Source organism: Coffea eugenioides, chromosome 11 (genome assembly GCF_003713205.1).
Source record: "Coffea eugenioides isolate CCC68of chromosome 11, Ceug_1.0, whole genome shotgun sequence".
NCBI lineage: Eukaryota > Viridiplantae > Streptophyta > Magnoliopsida > Gentianales > Rubiaceae > Coffea > Coffea eugenioides.
Window position 1 is genome coordinate 52086955 of NC_040045.1, and position 12873 is coordinate 52099827.

Below are 12873 nucleotides of genomic sequence, written 5' to 3' on the forward strand. Positions count from 1 at the left end.
TATTTTTCCCTTCCCTTCCCTCCTTCCACTTGTGACAGTTTATTCTTCTAAACTTTTATTCTTTGTTTTTTTGGTGTTTATTTATATTCACGTCATCAACTAATATTTCTATTGCCATTTGCTCCACTTCCTCTCTTTTATTATTTCCCTCTACATTTATCCATCCCTCTGGATTTGGAAATTTTTTTTAAATGTTGTGCATGGAGTTGGTTCGACTATTCTTGTTTTATTTTTTTTCTTTTGTGATTTGATTAGTAATGGATAATGGAATTTGATGCTTTTAAAGATCAAGAGCTGGGAAGATAGATATATGGATTTCAAGAATTAGGTTATTAAAAGAAAGGATGTTGCTGATTGGCTTTGGACAAAGAGAAAGAAGATGTAAAGGAATTTGGGGGTATGGGATTAGTTGTCCTCTAAGTATTCATTTTAACTTTTTAAGCAAGCATGGAGCTGTGTTTAAGTTAAGCTCATATGCAACAGTGAGCATAATTGGATTTTGGGGTTTGTGGTTATTGAATTAATTTCTGAGATAGGCATATTGGTTTTTTTTTTTTTTTGTCATCACTGTGGGTATCCGGGTCTACACCCGACTAATCCCACAGCGCTCCAGCAGAGCGGGCCCGACCGATGCTGAAGAAGATAACAACTGGGTTGCTGCTCGGGATCGAACCCAGGTGAAACTCACCTAAGGAGGCTACTTCCACAAGCAGACCAACCCAGCGCGGGCGCATATTGGTTTAGAAACTTAGAAAATTTGCTTGGCTGGAAGTAGTCTTTAAATGGAATAAGGCAATTAGCAAACTCTCTCACACACACACACACACTCTCTCTCTCTCTCTCTTTCAAAAAAGGGTATTTTATGATAACTGCAAAATCTGACTCACTGGGCCTATTCTATGACCTAAATATCAAACTCAAGGGAAGGATGTGTAATTTTCAAAATTAGAAAGGAGCTTCTTGAAATTTTCAGAAATCGCAAGGAAGGTGACGTGGGTAAGCGTTAGGACTTTTTCGGTTGGATTAAAAAAAAAGGAAAAAAGAAAAAGGGAAATGATAGCTACTACTTACTACAAACTACAAAGATTAGTCTCTAAAACCAAAGTGATAGCAATTGTGAAACTTCCATTGTGCTTCCGGTTGCCAAAAAGCCGCAAACTCCCATAAATGCAAAAGTCTATCATCTTTTCGCCTTTTTGCCTTTTACCCATTTTTTTTTAATTATTTTCTAAAATTCTTTTGCAGTTAACTAACATAATCATTTTTCCACCTTTGATTGCTTCAAAAGATTCGATCTTCCAACAGAGAAGTCCGGATTCCTCTTTATTAACGTTATTGTACATCATCCCGTGATAGGCAACTTCCTCCTCCTCCTCCTCCACCACCTCGTCTTGAAAAAGGAAAACAAGAAGAAGAATAATGCAGCAGCGAATCTGTCTCCTGCTACTCAGGTCTGCATTCTTGTAATCATCCATTTTCTCTGCCATTTCTTTCTTTCTCTTCCTAAGAACACAGAACCCTTCAACTAGTATAACAGCATCATGCGCAATCAGATCTCGAAGACGAATGTGGGTTTCGATTTGATGTCCAATAGAGTCGTAAACTGTTCTATTTTAAGCGCTGAAGAAAATCAGTTACCTTTTCATCTATTCTGAATCGAAAACAAAAAGGGTCAAAATGGTTGTAATATGTTTACGGTTTTGACTTGGTTTTTTTTTTCATTTTAATTTTTGGCTTATCTTCCAAGTCATTGGTCGATGAATCGATTTACGTTTCTTTCCTTCGGCTGGTGTATACAGATTTGCAATTTGTTATTATTACGTGTGTTGCCATATTTCTTGACCTTTTGGGTTTTGGATTTTATTCAGACAATAGCAAGTATAGTTGAGTAGCGTTAGGATACTAGTAGACGCTTTCTCCGAAAGCAGTAAGTACCAAGTCCTAGTTGAATACGTTGGGAAGGCTCTTAGGATTAACTGAGGAGATACGTCGGTGCGGCGGTTGTCCTTCGCATACAAGTCTTCTCTCTGCTTTACCAGCCGGCCGCCTTTTTATTTCTTCCACGGCTTCATTACACGTTTTATTTTGGAATTTTCTCTCGCCCAGCCAGGCTTTCATACCTTCAAATAAAGTCTCCTTAAACTACTTTTGACCGTTTTATTTCGTTTCGCCGCCATTCCGGGGCCTTGTTACAAGTTATATAGAGGAAACTTGGTTTGTGTTGACAATTGGGATTTCTTCCTTTTTCATTTCATCCTTGTTTTTGGCGGGTTTTATTTGGGTGGGGTGATTGTTTTGGAGATTTTTTTTCTCTTTTGATCTGCTGAATTAGGATTATTTTTATTTTTAAGAGTTTTGAGATTTTCGTAGATAAGTTTGACTTGATGGGGGCAAGTAATTCGAGGGACAACAATTTGAGGCAATCTTCATCATCGTCATCGTGGGATCAATACAACCAGTACCCTCCCTCGGTGGGTTATTCACAAGATAGTTACCCGCAATCATATCAGCAAGATAGTTATAGTTACCCCTCTCGGCCTACTGTTCCGGCATATGGACCACCACCACCGCAGCAGCAGCAGCAACACCATTACCAGGGTACCTCTTCCCAGAGTTATGGCTACGGGGGTCAGGCGCCTGCTGCGGAGAGGAAGCTTGACAGGAGGTATTCAAGGATTGCTGACAATTATAATTCATTGGAAGAGGTATGAGGGGTATGAGCATAGATGCCAGGGCATAGTTGCACATCTGAATCTGGAGCTTTTAGAGTCCAATATTTCATGTACATGCATCTCACGTTGCACTTGGTAAAAAGGTCCTTTTGCAGATGAGAAAAAAGCTGGATTTCATTAATAGGCTTGAAATTCTTGGGAAAAATTTGAAATAAAAGGGGAAAATATTAGTGTTTAGCAAGTAATATTCCTGGAAACACTGATTGCACCAACACTATATAGCACCTAAAACCCTCCTGGACTGAGCATCAAACCTTTCTGTTCTGCTTTTCTTTTATGGAGATATATTCCCATCTCGTGGGTTTTGACTGATTTTTTTGAGCATATGATATCCATTATCCATGTCCTCTGAAAATTCTTCTTAAAACTCGTCAACCAAAACCCTGGTACTGGCCCCGTCGAAAGGTGGTCAAAATGAACTGTTATGTCTCTGTAAAACTTAATCTGCTAAAGTATGACATGGTTTCTTCTGCAGGTGACTGAAGCTCTTGCCCGTGCTGGCCTTGAATCTTCAAATCTCATTGTCGGTATTGACTTCACCAAGAGTAATGAATGGACAGGTCAGAATCTTGCATTTTGTCTGCAAACTTCATTTACTATTATGGTTCACTAATATGTTGAACTTGGATCCATCATCAGGTAGGAGGTCATTTCATGGGCGAAGCTTACATCACATTGGAAATACTCTGAATCCCTACGAACAAGCAATATCTATTATTGGTAAAACATTGGCAGCTTTTGATGAGGATAACCAGATCCCCTGTTATGGATTTGGAGATGGTACTCTCTCTCTCTCTCTCTCTCTCCCCCTACCCTTCCTCCCCCCCCCTCCCCCCAACGGTATTCGGTTATTTGATACATTTCTGAAACTTTTCCCAGCATCGACACATGATCAAGATGTATTCAGCTTCTATCCTGATGATGGAGTGTGTAATGGATTTGAGGAAGTATTGAGTTGCTACAGAGAGATAGTTCCTCAGCTGAAACTTGCAGGTTTGACTTACACTTATCCAGTTGTTATACAGTTCTAATAATTGAGCTGATAGTTTATATAACTAACTGAAGCTTGGATAAACTCTGATGTAGGACCGACATCATTTGCTCCTGTTATTGAAATGGCCACAACTATTGTTGAGCAAAGTGGAGGACAATATCATGTCCTGTTGATTATTGCAGATGGGCAGGTATGCTTTTGTCTCTGAGCTCACCTTTAATCCAATGGAATGAAATTTAAATCATCATATGATAAATTGATGGCATACTTTATGAAAAGATGCATCTCATTGAAAAGGCAACCCTTTTACCTAGTAGTATACTTGCTGCTTGGCAGTAAACAGACTTTATACAACCAATTTCTGGTGGCTAATACCAGTTTTATGCGATCTCTCTGTCCCTCACACACACACACTCTAACAGGATTATTCTAGATCGACAATGTAGTCTTCATACTGTGGTTGTTGGAGGGGTTCAAAGCAAGAGAATTGAACTGTATTTAAAAATGGAATTAGCTCCACCTTTTCTATTGTTGTTCTGTGAGGGTTTCTTAAGAGAACTTTTTCCTATTGACTGTTGATGCGTCGAATTTTAGAAAAGTTGTCTGTCTTCAGAAAATAGTAATAGTTTTACTGCTAGTATGGAGAAAGATGATCTGATAATGTATTAGTATTTACTAGTCTGATAGCAGAAATGACTAGTAGCACGAGCACTGTTTGGGAATTAATATTCATTCATTCAGACATTTGTTCATACATCAATAGTAGAGCAAGACATGGATTTCTGACCTGATCAGCCGTGTACTTGTTCATGAATTGGCTGGTAATATCTCTCATTTGATATGACTTCTAGTGTTCTGATGGAGGCTAAAGTAATCATATATTCTTGGCCATCCTGGTTGTAAATCAGGCTAGGAAATCAAGTTGTTTAATTGTGTTTTCCCAATATAATGTCTGTGGTGACTTGAAGGTTCAATCTGTTGCTTCCCTTTTTGCTCCCAAAAGTCTTGGGTTACATTCAAATAGTTCAGAGTGGAATGGGCAGAAGATAATTTATGGCCTCTGCCTTATGTTTCTAGTTAAGAAGTTTCCAAGACAATTTATGGCCTCTGCCTTGTGTTACTCCTATACTTGGGCTTGCCTCTTCTCTGGTTTGTTATCCCATCATGCAATTGTTTTATGAGTTTGTATTGTCTGGGGACCTTGGTTTTATATTCCAGTGCAAGGATTTCCTCTGATGAATTGGCTTATGAAGAAGCTCTATAGATGAGATTTGGAGATTAAAAGGTGTTATACTTTGAAACTAATCTGAAAAGAAATTATGTATCCAAACATTCAAATTGTTTTGCTTTTTATCTTGATTGTATACTGAAATAGTCAATTATACAAGGTTTAGTGCTATGCTTTTAATTTCATACTAGAAGGTATCATTTTGTCAGTTGAATGTATAATGTTTCATCAAGGATTGATTATCATCACAGGTGACTAGAAGCGTTGACACTGGGCGTGGTCAATTGAGTCCCCAGGAAAAGAAAACTGTTGAAGCAATTGTGCAAGCCAGGTAATTTAGTCAGGTTGATAGTAAAGTTCTACTTTCTTTTGTATTCCCCCCTTCAGGCTAAATGAGTTAGTGTCCTTCTTGTAGCATTGAGTTCATTATCTTTATTTTCCCTTTTTTTCCAGCAAGTTTCCCTTGTCCATAATATTAGTTGGGGTTGGAGATGGACCCTGGGACATGATGAAGGAATTTGATGACAACATTCCTGCTCGAGACTTTGATAATTTTCAGGTCAGAAATTTTCCTTTAGTCCTTTTTTTTTTCTTTCTTTGGGTGGTGGGATGCATGTAGGGGGATTTCAGCGTATGTTATTACCTATACACAGACTGTATTCATCGGTATCATTCAGTCTGATTAATTGCTGAAAATTTCTTTCTAATCTTCAGTTTGTCAATTTTACGGAAATCATGGCAAAAAATGTACCTCAATCTCGAAAAGAGACAGAATTTGCGCTTTCAGCTTTGATGGAGATCCCTGCTCAATATAAAGCAACAATGGAGCTTGGTTTATTAGGGTAACAAATACTGCTTCCTTCCCGACCCTCCTTTCTCTCCTAGCCTTTTCTACCCACCAGAAGGGGGAAATCATTGCTCTGATTGGATCTTAGTTTTTGTTTTATCTAAAACTTATCATTTCCTACTGTATGGTGCAGTGGGAGGAAAGGCTATTCTCCTGGAAGGGTTTCGCTGCCACCTCCTATGTACGGCGCAGCTTCATTCAGTGACAAGAAACCTTTACGGGCAACTAGTTTCCAGAAGAGCACAAGTTCTTATTATGACCACAGCAGCTCCTTTGACGCGGCTCCATCTGCTCCAAGCTCTACTTACGAGAGCCAGGTATATACCTACCTAGCAACCCTACAATCATAATATGCATGTGGATGGTCTGTGAAAGATAGATACTTGCTGGGAAAATATTGAATTGCTGGTGTTGGGAGTTGTCAAGCAAATGGTTTTGTGGATTGAGAATGTCATTAAGACGTGCTAATGTTCTAACTTGGTCTTCTACAGCTTTGTCCTATTTGCCTTAGTAACTCGAAGGACATGGCCTTTGGTTGTGGTCATCAGGTACGAAGAAAGTAGTTTCCAATGACAAGAAGTCTGTCAAGATTTCTGGGTTTTGTCTATAGTACTAAAATGTGCCTTATATATGTGCTCTCTCTCCAGACGTGTTGCGATTGCGGACAAGATCTTCACGTATGCCCAATCTGTCGTAGTCCAATTCAGACCAGAATAAAGCTCTACTAAGCCAGCATCTCTGCAACATCAATATCCACCGATAGCGCGTGTCTGCTGCCATTTTTTATTAGCTAGCTAGCGTTCTAAATTCTTTTATGATTTGTTTGTATGTGTGTAAAAGGCGGTTTCATGAGGAGAGGTAGTTGGTTGCTTGGATCGTTTCGAGTGCTAAAAGGAGGAAAGAGTGGGGGTTTCAGTGCCGAATAGTAACATCAGAAGATGCAACTGACTCTTGGGAGTGAGTTGGAAACAGCGGCTTGGCTGAGAGTAAGAGCATCCTGTCATCTTTTCTTGTACAGCGGTAGCGGTTCTAAGATTCGTTGTAGGAGGATAGCAAATAAACTAACCCTGTGGACTACTTTTCTGCAGTTTGCGCTCCTATGTGGTTCCTTTATTGTCTTGAGCAAAAATAATGTGTCTCTGAATCGTTTGCAATCAAAAATCAAATGATGATTTTACAGTCTTCTTATATCGGTAAGGCAGATAATTAGCCAAATTGTTTCTTCTGAAGCAAAATTTAAGAACGAACACTGGACTGAAGCATAATTTTGTCGGGAACGTTTCTTTGAGCTCTGGATCCTAAGCTGTGAGATAATTAGCCAACTTTTGCCCTTTTTTCCCTTCTTCTTCTTATTATTATTATAGGGTGCAATGTATGTAGAAGAACAAATAGATGCGTTGAAATTATTAATCCTATTGCATCTTCATAAAAGACGGTAATGTGTCTCCAAATACTACGGCTACCATTTGCCATTTGCTCTGGAGGGAGGGGGGCAGCGGGCGTTGGCTCTCCCATACGGAGAAAATAAAAAAATAAACGCTTTAACTGCGCGTGTTCCCAATCCAAAATCTCATCCGCAATTAGTGGGCGGCATTGATGGTGGGTGGGTTCTGTAGGAAATTAACCCACAGAAATATGCAACAAAGACTGACCTTGGAAATAAAATAATGAGCAGCGGCGCGGCGGTTTTGAAACGAAGACAGATATATATGAATTTGGCAGCGACCGATATTTTATTTCTTGAACCATCGGCACTTTCTCTCGCGACAACATGTGTATGTATACATTACAGGCAGAAGAAGATGTTAAACTCCCAAATAATAGTAGAATACTATCATGCATTGCCTCCCTCAATCAGAAGAAGATCTTCCTACTTGGTTTATTATTTTGATAATTAGATTAGAATTGGTATCATTATTTTTTGGTAATTGGATAGAAAATAGAATTGAGCCACGTTTCGACATTACAATTAGAATAGATTATGTTTTTCTATTCAAGAACTTGAGAGAAAATGGTCATCAATTGACTAATAGGCCTTCCGTTCCGTGCTCCTTTTGATATTTATTTGATTGAGAAGAGAAGCTGTGTAAATTCTTTTGCCTCCTCCTTAGTTTAATCATATAATGTAACTGGCCAAAGTCTCAAGGCAGTTTTACAAGTGCTTGGCCAAAATGATTCAGCATTTTTCCGCACATCTTAGAATGTGAGATAGAAAAAAAATAGACTGAGGATTCAAAACGAAATGCGACCCAACTTTCGAACTCCAATCAAGTCTGTGATTGCCATGAAACCTTCAATTCCATTAAAAATGGCTCCAACTTAACAATAATAACAACCTTCTTTCTAAATTATTATACTAAAAACACCAATGGATAACCTTCAATTCTTTTTCTCCTTCCAATGCTACATTTCTCCCTAAACAAATTATATAGAAAATGAAACTATGGAGCCGAAGCCCTGCCTTGTACCGGTTAGGCTTCCTTTTCTCTTTTTTCTTTTTTTTTTTTCACAACGGCTCTATCTCCAGCAGCAGGCCTCTCTTAAACTCCAAATAGGGGTGAGATACCGGGCATTCATCTTCTTTTATTTTCCAACTGAATAAAACCCAAAACAGGAAAAAAAACACACACACATATGAAAGTGTATAAGTCCATAATAATTTGGACACCAGCTACTATTTAATAATAATTCAGATTTCTATGAGATGTACTTCCTCAAAATCATATTTAACCAACTTGGATGCTAGATTAGTTTTATTTTTTTGGATCAATCGTCAACATCTATTCCACTCCTTTTCTAACTTATTTTAGGGAAAGACCTAACTGAGTCTATTGAAAAATTGATGGGGATTGAACCATTATTAGATCAGACGGATGCAGTGCATGCTACGCTAAATCATTAATGGGTTACCTGTATGTTAGGACGAAATGGTGTAGGAAGAAAGCGGTTTCAAGTTTAGCAAGATCTGAACCGGGACAAAGTCGCAATCCACCACCGAAGGGCGCGAATTTTTTGCTTGTTGCTTCGTCCTGCATAATTAACGGGCTAAAGTTACCGCCATAGCCAACTGCAATCCATCATGCTACAATTTATTTTAACCTAGAGTGTAAAAAAAAATTGTGTTCTTGATCTTTTATATATATATATACACGCATATTGTGAATCGATACGACCGTTGCACCATGTTTGATTACGCATGCATCATCATTTTAAATTTTTTTTTCCCCAAAGGCGATAACTGTTGTATAATCTAATCTATCCTATGCTAGGGGAAGGGGACAGACCTAAGAAGGTCCAGAGATTGTCTGGAGGGGACTGAACTATCACCGGACCAAATGGGTGCACTACGCATCCACCTGAATTTTTTTAAGCAAAGCCACTTTTAATGTGGCAATTGGTGGGACCCACCAAGCTTTAATGTTTTGGTGGTGGCTACCAGCCCAAAGGCTGGTACTTCATCACCATTTTTTAAACAACATTGAGAATTTCTAATCTCCCAGGTAAGTTGTATCATTGATCATATTTTGCAAAGGATTCAAATATTGAAACAATATTAGTATCTGCGCTGCGGTCAAGGATACAATTGTCCAAGCAGTGCTTGGGATGAGATTAATTAAATTCTGGAAATTCAGCTACAATGGGAGTGCATGGGGATTCGTAAAAGCTACTTACTTCCCATCTCCAAGGATTGAACACGGAGGGATGTTGATGGAGAACTGGATCAAGATGCGGGGCAGAGATGACAGGAAGAACTTTCCACCCTGCAGGAATCACATATTCTGCAGCAGCAGTGTAAGAAGATTTCCCGTGATTTAAAACTAATCAAAATTAGGAGAATAGAACACAAAATTCCATGAAGGCGAGCTTTGTCAAATTGCGAACCTCTGAATTTTACGTCCTTGAGAGCTCTTCTGTGGACAAACTTGACTAGGTTGCCGCAACGCAAGGCTTCATTTATAACCTTAGATTACAAAGTACTCCAGCATTAATTCATCATCAGTTGTGTGCACTTATAAAATTGCTAGAACTAATGCACGAGCAAAATAGAACATGATTCAATTTATTACGCACGTTCATGGTGAATTCCATTTGCTTGTAGTCCTCAAAATCCAAGAGTTCTCCGTCCGCCTTGTTTCCCCTCAGTTTTCGGTGTTCATCCTGAAGAAGGATTATATAGGGAATACAACTGATCATACACTACTACACAGACATATGTGTATGTGTTTATATCTGATCACGTTAAGTATATGTCTGAGTACTGAAGAAGTCTAACGACAGAGGAGGAGGTTTTTGGTTCCTACAGTGTGTGTGTGTGTGTGTGTACTTACGTACGTACCTTTAATTGTTGGAGGGCTTTGGGTGCCTGAGCAAGAAAGTAGACAACTAGAGCAATAAGTCCTGAGGTGGTTTCATATCCGGCTAGCAAGAGGTCCAGCACAATGCTCACTTCCTCCTCATCATCCAAGTGGCCTTTCTGCAAAATCTCGTCCAAGAAGTCCCCTCTTGAGTATCCCTCCTTTCTCGTTTTCCTTTCGTTTATAATGACTCTTAAAGTCGATGAGATTCTTGTTCTTGCCTGAGACGATACATGGATCAGACAACGCATGCGTTATATATACATGAGAAATGTGTATGTTTATACAATTGATTTACTGCTGGAGGTAACGATCGAACTTGCGCTCAACAGACATATGTGAATAACTTTAAAGATCCCATTCTTTTTTATTCTTTAACTTCGTTAAAGCAATGTCGACGTCAGAAAAGTAATTCCTAGATTCTATGATCAGAATGCAATGGATCTGAACTTTTTAGTTGTGGAGAATTTTTATGGCTCGTTTAATTAAGTTGGTGCATGACGAGGAGTGATGGAAATGCGTAATTTTCAGTGATTTCAAATATCAGATGCCAGTAACTACTACTACTAGCATTGCTATTAATTACCTTGACAGCCTTGGCATAGGGGGACCCTGGTATATACAGCGGGAGAGAAACGAAGCCTTCCATGAAAGTAAGAAAATCTTGGAGTATTCTTGGAGCAATTGGATCTCCTGGCTCCATATCTAGCAGATTCTTTAACATTACATGCAAGGTGAACTACCAAAACAAAAAAAATAATGGCTTCATTGGATGGAATATTGGATATATAAAATTAGTGTACGACAATAGATGTACGCTTAGACAACCATCACAAAGGCATTTATGATTACTCAAGACAAACACATTAATTTAGCCAGATCCTAGTTTTTATGGTTACACATTTAGGGAGTAAGTAATTAATTCTTTTTAATGGTCGACATATATAAACAAATATATACAGCTCTGACCTCCTTGGCTTCTTTAAAGAAGGGAACCCGTTTTCTTTCTTTCCAAGACTCCATCAGCGAGCTTGACAACTTGTCGATGTAGCGAAGGAAGTCTGGTCTTGACTTGGACGTTCCGATATGGCTCACTGCAGTGCTTCTTATCTTTCTGTGTTGCTCTCCGGAAACAAGAAGCATGGATAGTTTCCCAAGGATGCTTTGAACTGATTTTGGATAGCTACTCGCAAACAATTTCCCTTCATTTTGCAGAATGAATGTGTTGAGCTCCAGATCGCATGAAACTATGGTTGGATTGCCAAAAAGATGGGATTTAAACACTCTCCCGTACCTGCAACGATTGTTGACAGTTCCAGAAGCGAAACCAAGGAAAAGAAAAGGAAAAAACAAAAAAGAGTTTTGTACCTAGAGCAATGTTCTTGCAAGAACTGGCCTGTGGAGTTTGATTTATGTGGCTTGAGATATTCAAGAGTCTTTCCTACCAAGGGCCATCCCAGACTTCCAGGAGGTGTATCGTCTGCTTGGTTAACCTGCAGGGGGGCGGATTTTGAGAAAATGGAGATCAATGCTAATAGTCCTAACAAGAGAGCAAAACCAACAATTGCGAGTTGTAGCACAATAGACCAGGATAATATCGGGCTCGTCATTTTTATTTTGCTTTTCGACCTTTTTGCAAGAAAATGCAGCGGCTCCCCGGTGAGCTTTTATAAGCTTAAAATTCCATCGTAATCATTTAATGCTTTACACTATTTTCCTTTTAAGAAAAAGTGTCAATATTTTTCTTTCTTTCTTTCTTTTTTTTTTTTTTGGGGTTGGGGGAAATCAGAATAGGTAAAATTAGTGAAACCACGTGCCGTGAATCTACAGATGATGCACGTATTCAAGCCGAACAGCGAAGTCGATGAAAGCAGACAAGTCCTATCCTACGCAGTACATTGTTTGAAGACAAGGATACCGCATCAATGTTCTTGGAATTGTTCTCCCGAAATATAGGTTGTATATTGATGTACTCTTTTGGGTTAAGGCGTGTACGTTAATGTACTTGTATATAGTGACGTACCTTAACAAAATCTTGAATATATCTGCGGAAGATGATTGGGTCTCCATAACTGGTCCAAATAATTTAGGACCCGTTTGGCGAGCGAGTTTTTTTTTTGGATGTTTATCTAAAATTTTGAAAATTTTTTTTTGAGATTATTGTGGTTAAAGACGTTAAAAAATTTGTAGCAGATAAACTTGACCAAAAATTTGCTTGCCAAACAAGGCCTTGTTTTCTCCCATTCATTCATTTCATTTCGTGTGCTGTCTTGTCTTTTACTGAGGCAAAGATAATTCAATCACCTATCGTCATTTCTGATTTCCCTGGTGTCTTTATGCATTTGTTATGCGGTGTTTTGAAACCAAGAACGGCAAGCGAACCGGATGAACTTTAGGTTTATGGTTCAATTGATTTGATCGGTTTAATTATGGTTTAATGATTTTATAATTATTTTATTATTAAATTTCTTGGATAAAATTAATATATAAAGAAATATTTAGTGAAAATCGGTTCAAAGGCCGGTGTTTTTTTGTTTTTGCTATCGATTTTGACTGGCATGGTTGGATTTGATCGATTCATTTCGTTTTCTGAATTAAATATAGAATCGGAGCAAAATTGTGCAATTTGAATCAATTGATGGATTCCGATTTTAGAACACGAATGAAATCGTAAAAGTTCTTCGAGCGGGGGCGTATACGCACGCTTTTGACCCTCT

At 38.6% G+C, this 12873-nt stretch overlaps 2 protein-coding genes across 3 annotated transcripts; one reads left to right on the forward strand and one right to left on the reverse strand.

Moving 5' to 3' along the window:
• Positions 1 to 1180: 1180 nt before the first annotated feature.
• LOC113754141 (E3 ubiquitin-protein ligase RGLG2) lies at positions 1181 to 6989 on the forward strand. 2 transcript variants are annotated; one of them, XM_027298493.1, is made up of 12 exons: positions 1181 to 1451; positions 2371 to 2705; positions 3208 to 3292; positions 3372 to 3512; positions 3612 to 3725; positions 3819 to 3916; positions 5206 to 5285; positions 5408 to 5513; positions 5669 to 5796; positions 5935 to 6118; positions 6293 to 6349; positions 6449 to 6989. In XM_027298493.1, the coding sequence occupies exons 2-12, from the start codon at positions 2385 to 2387 to the stop codon at positions 6527 to 6529; spliced, it is 1395 nt and encodes a 464-aa protein (XP_027154294.1). In that variant the 5' UTR covers positions 1181 to 1451; positions 2371 to 2384; the 3' UTR covers positions 6530 to 6989. The 2 variants fall into 2 exon arrangements, with proteins under 2 accessions (XP_027154294.1, XP_027154295.1); XM_027298494.1 differs by having other exon boundaries at positions 2376 to 2705.
• Positions 6990 to 8220: 1231 nt separating this feature from the next.
• LOC113752868 (cytochrome P450 724B1) lies at positions 8221 to 11766 on the reverse strand. The gene is made up of 9 exons (XM_027296910.1): positions 11525 to 11766; positions 11126 to 11450; positions 10743 to 10895; positions 10138 to 10377; positions 9873 to 9959; positions 9684 to 9762; positions 9474 to 9580; positions 8712 to 8830; positions 8221 to 8395 (listed from the first exon to the last, which is right to left on the reverse strand). Exons 1-9 carry the CDS (start codon positions 11764 to 11766, stop codon positions 8308 to 8310), a joined length of 1440 nt encoding a protein of 479 aa, XP_027152711.1. The 3' UTR covers positions 8221 to 8307.
• Positions 11767 to 12873: the final 1107 nt, after the last annotated feature.

What these genes read in the sequence shown, in the direction of transcription:
- LOC113754141 (XM_027298493.1), top strand. Translation starts at nt 2,385, where the DNA reads ATGGGGGCAAGTAATTCGAGGGACAACAATTTGAGGCAATCTTCATCA. An exon ending in CAAGAGTAATGAATGGACAG is followed by an intron (nt 3,293 to 3,371) that starts GTCAGAATCTTG and finishes ATCCATCATCAG; the next exon opens with GTAGGAGGTCATTTCATGGG. An exon ending in CTGTTATGGATTTGGAGATG is followed by an intron (nt 3,513 to 3,611) that starts GTACTCTCTCTC and finishes AACTTTTCCCAG; the next exon opens with CATCGACACATGATCAAGAT.
- LOC113752868 (XM_027296910.1), bottom strand. Translation starts at nt 11,766, where the DNA reads ATGACGAGCCCGATATTATCCTGGTCTATTGTGCTACAACTCGCAATT. An exon ending in TTGCAAGAACATTGCTCTAG is followed by an intron (nt 11,451 to 11,524) that starts GTACAAAACTCT and finishes CAATCGTTGCAG; the next exon opens with GTACGGGAGAGTGTTTAAAT. An exon ending in CAAGGACGTAAAATTCAGAG is followed by an intron (nt 9,581 to 9,683) that starts GTTCGCAATTTG and finishes CTGCTGCTGCAG; the next exon opens with AATATGTGATTCCTGCAGGG.